Below are 8,715 nucleotides of genomic sequence, written 5' to 3'. Positions count from 1 at the left end.
CAGGGAAGCCAGAACTGACAGATTCTTCTATTGTTCCAGCCGGGGCAGCCTGGGCTCTTCTCCTCCTCTGGCAGCTCCTACTAGGGCTGGAGGCTTGAACTCCTGCCAGATGAATCTGAGACAGCCCAGACTCAGGACTTCTGACCCCTTCTGCTGAGCCCGGAATGGCCCTTCTGATCTTCTCATTTGGACCCCAGATGTTTCTGCCTCCTGTTGCAACCCACTATACCCCACCCCCCTTCCAGAACTCAGATAGATCCTAGATATGATAGAATCACAGAATATCGAGGCTGGAAGGGACCGCAGGAGGTATCTAGTCCAACCCCCTGCTCAAAGCAGAACCAATCCCCAACTAAATCATCCCAGCCAGGGCTTTGTCAGCTAGGAGTCCTGATGGGGTCTCTCTCTCCACAGAGTTAGTTACAAATTAAGAATAAACATTAACATTTAACACTAACTTGTTTCCCTTATGTGACTTAAGGGGATAGAGAAAATGACAGAGAATATATTATTGCCTCTGTATAAATCCATGGTTCGCCCACATCTCGAATACTGTCAACAGATGTGGTCTTCTCACCTCAAAAAAGATATTCTAGCACTAGAAAAGGTTTAGAGAAGGGCAACTAAAATGATTAGGGGTTTGGAATGGGTCCCATATGAGGAAAGATGAAAGAGGCTAGGACTCTTCAGCTTGGAAAAGAGGAGACTAAGGGGGGATATGATAGAGGTATATAAAATTATGAGTGATGTGGAGAAAGTGGATAAGGAAACATTATTTACTTGTTCCCATAATACAAGAACTAGGGGCCACCAAATGAAATTAATGGGCAGCAGCTTTAAAACAAACGAAAGTTCTTCTCCACACAGCACAGTCAGCGTGTGGAACTCTTTGCCCGAGGAGGTTGTGAAGGCTGGGACTCTAACAGCGTTTAAAAGAGAACTAGATAAATTCATGGTGGTTAAGTCCATTAATGGCCATTAACCAGGATGGGTAAGAAATGGTGTCTCTAGCCTCTGTTTGTCAGAGGGTGGAGAGGGATGGCAGGAGAGAGGTCACTTGACCATTACTGTTACCTCTGTTTCCCTAAAAACCAACCCAGGGTCACACTCATAGTTAGTTTTATTACAATGCCACTGTTAGATCATACAGAACAGAGATGGAGCTTATTCAGACATGCACACGTTCGTACCCTCATGCACCCACACACTTACACAGGCGGAGAGTTACTGGAGACAGCATGGAGGCTGACAAGCTGAAGCGCGCTAGATCTGGGGTGTGTCCGCCTGCGGTCACAAATCCAGGCTGCTGCGCAGGTCAAGGAGCAGCAGCTGCTTGTGTCCATGGCTGCTTCCTTTTGCTGGAACATACACTGAGTTTCCCTTCTGTGTCCATCACCGAGAAGCATTCCCAGATGAGTTCTTCTTTTCTTTACAGCATTTTGTGATTTCCTTCCCAGGGCACATTATATCAGACACACCTGGTTCCTGTCTCTGGGCTCCTTTCTCCTTGCAGTTCCTCTCCTCCCAGATGGGATATGACAAAGCTAGTAAGTTCACACAAGTAGTAACTTGAAAAGGTTACAGAGCTTGCAAAGGTTACAAAACTTCAAAGGCTCTGTTAGCAATAACTGAAGTTACAAGTCTGAAAAAGGTTGCAGAACTTAATGATGCAAGTTACAGATCTTACAATTGCATTTGAGCAGAGGCTTTACATAACAATTACCTGTTAGGTTCACTCGCTCTGGTGCACCTGGTATTGGCCACTGTAAGTGGACAGGATTCTGGGCTAGATGGACCTTTGATCTGACCCATTATGTCCATTCTTATGTTCTTATGACTTGCCATAAGATATGAGAACATGTTGGTTTTAGAGATGACTGGATTGCAGCTGACAAGGAGAGGGGAAGAGAGGAACAAGAGATGGGGCAGGCCCTTGGGGAGAAGACACACAGCAGTGTTCAGGATTGACAGAAGAGCTGAGGCAAGATTGCAATTTCAGGGATCCATCTACCAGCAATTAGAAAGGTGGCCACCCAGTGTAGTGTACATAGACTGATTCCCCAGTTTATCACATTGACACAGCACAGTAAGGACAGGACAGGGTTTAATGTCTTTCTGTCTGTTCAGGAAGTGATTCAGGGAAGAGGACCCAGCATCATGGACCAGCCAGCTCTGCACAGAGCTCAATCTGAGAGCACAGGGAGAAAACATTTAGGTCTCTTTATGAGTAAAGAGCTGGACCAGCCTGTCCCAGAACTGTTTGGACCTCAGACCGTAAATGATGGGGTGTAGCACAGGAGGCACAATGTGGTACACACCACTAATGAGAACGAGGAAATGCAGTGGCATATTGTGGCCAAATCGGAACATGAGGGAGGAGAATATATCTGTGACGTACAAAGCTGAGATGGCACAAAGATGAGAGATGCAGGTCCCAAAAGTTTTGAGCCAGGTATCCTTTGTGGGGAGGTGGAAGATGGCCCGGAGGATCTGAATATAGGACATTGCGATAAAACATCCGTCCATTCCGATCACAAAGAGAAGATCAAACAGGCCATAGTAACTACTAATGCGGATGTCAGTGCAGGCCAGTTTCACCACTGCTATATGCTGACAATAAAAGTGTGGGATGATGTTGGTTCTGCAATATGGCAACCGCCTAACCAGGAAGGGATAGGGCAATGCGAGTATGCCACTACGTAGCACCACGCCCAGGCCTATTTTGGCCACAACAGAGTTTGTCAGGATGGTGGAATGTCTCAGGGGATGGCAGATGGCCATATAGCGATCAAAAGCCATGGCCACGAGCACTCCAGACTCCATCCCTGAGAGGGAGTGAACAAAATACATCTGGGTGAGGCAGTCACTGAAACTGATCTCCCTGGAATTGAACCAGAAGATGCTCAGCATTTTTGGTAGGGTGAATGCGGACATGACCAGGTCGATGACAGCCAGCATGCAGAGGAAATAGAACATGGGCACATGGAGGCTGGGCTCCCTCTTCACAATGAACAGGATGGTGAAGTTCCCCAACACGGCTATGGCGTACATAGCACAGAAGGGAATGGAGATCCAGATATGGGCTGCCTCTAGGCCAGGAATGCCAAGTACGATGAAGTTGGAGGGGTTGGTGAAGTCGGTTTTGTTAGATTCTGACATGGCGTAGGGGAGATTGTGTCCAACTTTGAGGCATAAGGGTGTCTCCTGCATTTGCCATACATTCCCCTGACTTTCTGTGTGTTCCCAGTAGATGGTCACAGTAGAAATGCTGCATGGAGAGACAAAGTGAATATGAGACACTGCATGCAGTAGTGGAGGCTGTTCTCATGGGAGAAGCAGACTGATCGCTCTTCACACACTGAAAAATGACATTTTCATTATTCACAGAGAATAACTATGAACAATGACCCTACTAAATACAATTCCATGTTTGTACTGTGCTCCCTGCATTAATAATTCCTACACTTTGTGGTGGGGGAACCTTCAGAGGCACCAGCAGGAAACACAAGTGTGGATAGTGGTTATCTATCATTGCTCCTTAATGCAAGGAAAGCCAGGATAGGGAGTCCATACTGAAGGGAGTTCCCCATTCAACCAGTTGCTTGAAATCAGAGAGAGGGGAAAAACAACCTTTTAGGAAGACGTGCTGGGAGAAACATCCCAGCTAGAACATCCCTCAGGGGAAGGACCTGGGCCCCAGTGATAGCAGCTCAAGAGAAACACCTGCTCATTCACAGCAGTGGACAAAATAAAAAAATGTTCAGTTCCCCAAGATATGGGATGAAGCATAAGATGTTTGGGAATGTGCTCAGTTTTGGTCACCCAGTCTCTATTAAGGATAGAAAAATCTGGGACACTTTAGTTCATACAAGGGACAAAGAAGAGAGCATATGATATAGGAGAGGAGAATAGAAAAGGAAACTGATTTATATTCAGATGGACAGTTCCCAACCAGTACTGTCGATAGACACTTAGTGCTCCAAGAGGACTAATTCCCTAAAGATGAAGAAAATTGTCAGCAAAACTGATTGGGAGGAAAAATTTAGACAGAAACATATGAATGATTATTGGTAATTCTTTGATAACATTTTATTAGATATGAGAAAAATCACAATTCCAGAGTCAACAAAGTGAACAACTTTTGGTAAAGTGAAGGCAACAATTAGAGGGAGGGAAGCAATATGTAAGAAAGAGAAAAAAAAGGAAAACAGCTGGCCAGCAATAGAAATCAGAAGTTAGGAAAATTGATAAGGAACGTTAAGACATCAGGGAAAACTCCATGTTTGCAGGGCTATGGATCACAAAAAGGAGTTTGTTAAGTATATTGAGAACAAGAGAAATTCTTGAAAGAGTTTATGTCAATTCCTGTGTTAAATGTAAGATATTGAAATATGAAAAGATAGGGTTTTTTTTATATGTAAAAAGATTGACAAGGTTAAGAAACAATGGAAAAATGGGTATAAGATTAGGTAAAAAAAGTCTAGAACTGTAAGTAATGCCAGTCGCTAACAGGGTTTATGCAGAACAGATCTTGTTAAAGAAACCTGTTTTCATCCTTTCATGAGAGTGCACATTGGTTGATCAAGGGTGCACATTTGGGGGATCAAGCGAACAGCCCTGATTGAACAAACCTTGATTTCTCAGAGACCTTTGATTTAATAGTGGAAAATACAGAGCTGTTGAGTTGGCACAGGGAAAGGATTTAACCTCTGCACGTGGGATTGGGGAAATAAACTGCATCCAGTTCTGGGGCCCACATTTGAAAAAAGATGTTGAAAACTTGGAGACAGTGCAGAAAAGAGTCACAAAAATGATTGGAGGATAGAGAAAATGATGGATTGTTATACTTGAAGGTATAGATCTCTTAACTTATCAAAAAGATTATCAAGCAGAGACTTTCATGGGGAGAAAATCATGGGTAATAACAGGCTCTGTAATCACCAGATAAAGGCTGAGCAAGACCAAAGGGCTGGAAGCTGAAGCCAAGTAAATTCCAGCTTGAAATTAAGGCCAAATATTTAGCACTGATGGTGATTAACCATTGGGACGCACTGAGAAGGGAAGTGTTGGATTCTCCAATTCCCCATGTTGGCAGATCCAGACTGGATGTTGTTTTTTGGAAGATCTCCTTGAAGGGTTGTTAACACTTAAAATGCAAGTCGTGCTGCCATAATGCTTCAATATAGACACTACTTACACAGATGGAAGGATTCTCCCCTCAGCAGAGGTAATCCCGGAGAGGTGGTAGCTAGGTCAATGGAAGAATTTATCTCATGTTGTCTACAGCAGCACACAGATTATCCAGTAAATTCTTGGAATGTATTGGAGAGAATTTTTTGTTCCAGATGCCGGAGAAATGTACTTAGAGGTTGTTCTAAACTTGATTTTGACATATAAGGAGGAACTGGTTGAGAATTTGAAAGTGGAAGGCAACTTGGGGGAAAGTGATCATGAAAGGAGAAGACTGAGAGGGAAATAATAACAGTTTTCAAATACCTAAAAAGTTTTTACAAGAGGGAGAAAAAGTGTTCACCTTAACCTCTGAAGCAGCGAACTTACATTACAGCAAGGGAGGTTTAGGTTGGACATTAGGAAAAATATTTCAAAAAATGCAAATGCAACGTTGGGTTATATTAGCAGAAGTCGGTGTGGGTTAGGTCTCAGCTGGAGTTATGTGTCCAATTAACAGAAAGGATGTAGAGAACCTGGAAAGGATCCACAGGCAAGTAACAAATGTTACACAAGGGATGGAATGCAAGCTGTGTGAGCAAGCCAAAGGAACCAGTATGTTTATTTGGAAAAGAGGAGATTAATGGGAGACATCATAGTGGTCTTCAAATACTAGAAAGGCTGCCATAAAAAGGTGGAGGAAAGTTATTCTGTCTTACCACAGAGGGGCAGGACAAGAGGCAATGGGTTAAAATTCCAGCCTAGCAGATTTAAATTAAATTTCAGGAAAATCTTCTTAACTTTAAGTACAGGAGGCCAATGGAACAGACTCCCAGGGAAGTCATGGAATCTCCTTCTGTGGAGGTTTTCCAAAGTTGTGTGAATGGCCAACAGTCTTAGATGACTAACACAAAACCGATCCTGTATCTTGTCACGGGATAGACTAGCTGTCCTTTGCGATCCCTTATAACTCTATGGCTCTATCATTCTATGATGTGAAATCCTAGTGTAGACCCAACCTTAGTCACACGTCTTTCGGGTCAATTCAGAGGTAACTGAGTGAAATTTAATGGGCCTGTGTTTTACAGGTGGTCAGACTGGATTGTCAACTGGTCTCTTCTGATATTAAACCCTATGGATCTCTTGTTAGGGAAAATAGATCTGGCATTTATATTTAATGTTTCATAACATGAACAAGGGAACATTTAGTTAAATTGAAAGTCTAAACATATAACATCATTGAGAAAAGAAAATTGCCACCATAATTCCTGTTTGGTCTGTAGAACTCCTTGCTACCAACATTATTGGAGTGAAGAGCATAAAAGAATGGGATCCACAAATCGATTGGCCTTTATAGGTGGTGCTGGTGGCATCAACTGTAGTTAAGGCTGTCTGACAGCTTCCATTAGAAGACCTCATTTTCAGTTGCTTATAAATTTGCCAAATTTTTGGAGTTTGTTCTGAAATATCACACATTGGGTGTCTACTTCAAGACATTTTTCTTTTTTTTCGTTTCAGGTATAACATTTCAGCAGACTTCTTGAATGAAGCTAGGAGAAATATGTGTTATTCATATTGAAAAATTTTCATTATTGTTCTACTGAGGAGCCCTAGCACCGCCAAGATTTGCAGCAGATAAAAGTCAGATAACAGCCCCTGTCCCTCTGCCACATTAATAGACAGACTCATGAAATGCAAGTGGAGGGGATGACAGTGTCTGCGCATTAACACACAGTTGGCTCTGACATCTGTACTCAGTTCTTGCTCCAAGGGGAGTTTTGCCTCCCTGAGGCCTGAGCAAAGTACGAGCCGTGGTCTCAGAATTTGGCCTTGTATTGCACATCTACTAACATCTTTCATCCTGAAGGATTCACTGTGACACTGAAATGCACCACCTTGGGGCTGCAATCTGCGTGGGAGGATGAACAGGGGTGCACAGAAAAGAGTGACATTTTGGCCAGTGATTTTTTAGCAAATTCATCATTTATGGCAAGGGCCCTGGGATGTTCCATGGCTGTGCAGAGTGGAAAGGACACAGACTTACTCTCTATCCCACCACACCCACCTTGCAGAAGGATTGTCGATCGGGTGAGCGCCTCAGCAAGAGATGGGTACCTGTGAATTACGAGACGGAAATGTCCTCCCTGGGAATCCCCCTCAGGTATCTGTGACCGACATCTCTCTAAATCCAGCATCTGCAGCAACATCCGATGCTGAGAGCCAACACACAGTCTGCACAGTTTATAATATAGCTCTGTGTAATCCCGGGGGGGGGGTGATCAGACTCTAGGGGACAAGGGAGCATCTGAATGTAAACAGACTGTGGACAAGCCTGTCTCCGCTTCTGTGCTAATTATCCAGCTTTAGAAGTAAACAGCAATTAAGGAACCTTCCCAAAGGGAGATGAGAACTGCTGGGCTCTGTGCTGAGTCAGAGAGGAATTGGCTGCTCTGTATGTTTGTGTGCATATATTTAAAACTTATACTTGATGAGTAAAAAAAACTAGGGATAATGCTCAACTCTCCAGAGGATCTGATGTCCTGTAAACTCTCAGGATAGATGGGTAGATAGTAGACAGAGATACCTGGAGAAAGTTGACTAAGAAGAGACACAAGCACTTACAGCAGCACAGAATCCTGTGGCACCTCATAGACTAACAGATGTTTTGGCGCTCATGCTCCAAAACGTTTGTTAGTCTATGAGGTGCCACAGGATTCTTTGCTGCTTTTACAGATCCAGACTAACACGGCTGCCCCTCTGACACAAGCACTTACAGCAAACACATGGGGCTGTCGCTAAGGGATCAGAGATCAGTACTTCTCATCAGTAACTATCACTATACTGTGCAGCACCTTTCACTGACGAATCTTCAAAAACCTGGCAAAGAAAAGTCACTATGAACCATCCCCATTTCACTGATCAGTAAACTGAGGCACAGGGAGATGTGACTTGTCCAAGGTCACATAGACACGGGCTAAGAGAATCCAAGTGTCCTGACTTCCCTTCCATAACCAGGGTCTCTCTCTCAGTAAGTGACCACATGACAGCAGGGAAATGGCCTTACGGTCTTGCAGGGCCTGTTCACTGGGACGGGGTGAATGGAATTCCATGGATTGCAACATGGGGCTCGGGACCGCCGAACCCTCTGGCAAACCAGTCTGGGCCCCTCTCACACTGTCAGGTATCAGAGCAGTAGCTGTGCTAGTCTGGATCTGTAAAAGCAGCAAAGACTCCTGTGGCACCTCATAGACCAGGGGTCGGCAGCCTTTCAGCAGTGGTGTGCCGAGCCTTCACGTACACACTCTAATTTAAGGCTTCACGTGCCGGTAATACATTGGAATGTTTTTTAGAAGGTCTCTCTATAAGTCTATACTATATAACCAAACTGCTGCCAGCTGGGGTCTCAGCCCACTGCCAGCCTGGGGTTCCTTCCCCCAGGCCAGCAGCGGGTACTGAGTGGGGCTGCGGCAGGGGGGACCCTGGCTGGCAAGGGGCCAGCAGCAGGAACCCCAGAGTGGCGGCGGGCTGATTACCACCGATCTGGGG

General features: G+C 44.5%; 1 protein-coding gene across 1 annotated transcript; it reads right to left on the bottom strand.

The window, feature by feature from the left end:
- Positions 1 to 2,211: 2,211 nt before the first annotated feature.
- On the bottom strand, positions 2,212 to 3,159 carry LOC127050950 (olfactory receptor 52E4-like). The gene has a single exon (XM_050952748.1). The coding sequence runs from the start codon at positions 3,157 to 3,159 to the stop codon at positions 2,212 to 2,214; it is 948 nt and encodes a 315-aa protein (XP_050808705.1).
- Positions 3,160 to 8,715: the final 5,556 nt, after the last annotated feature.

The sequence above is a fragment of the Gopherus flavomarginatus genome, chromosome 1 (genome assembly GCF_025201925.1).
Source record: "Gopherus flavomarginatus isolate rGopFla2 chromosome 1, rGopFla2.mat.asm, whole genome shotgun sequence".
Lineage (NCBI taxonomy): Eukaryota > Metazoa > Chordata > Testudines > Testudinidae > Gopherus > Gopherus flavomarginatus.
The sequence above is the reverse complement of the archived record's forward strand: the minus strand, read 5'-3'. Positions and strand labels throughout refer to the sequence as shown.

Coding starts and splice junctions, on each gene's coding strand:
- LOC127050950 (XM_050952748.1), bottom strand. CDS start 3,159: ATGTCAGAATCTAACAAAACCGACTTCACCAACCCCTCCAACTTCATC.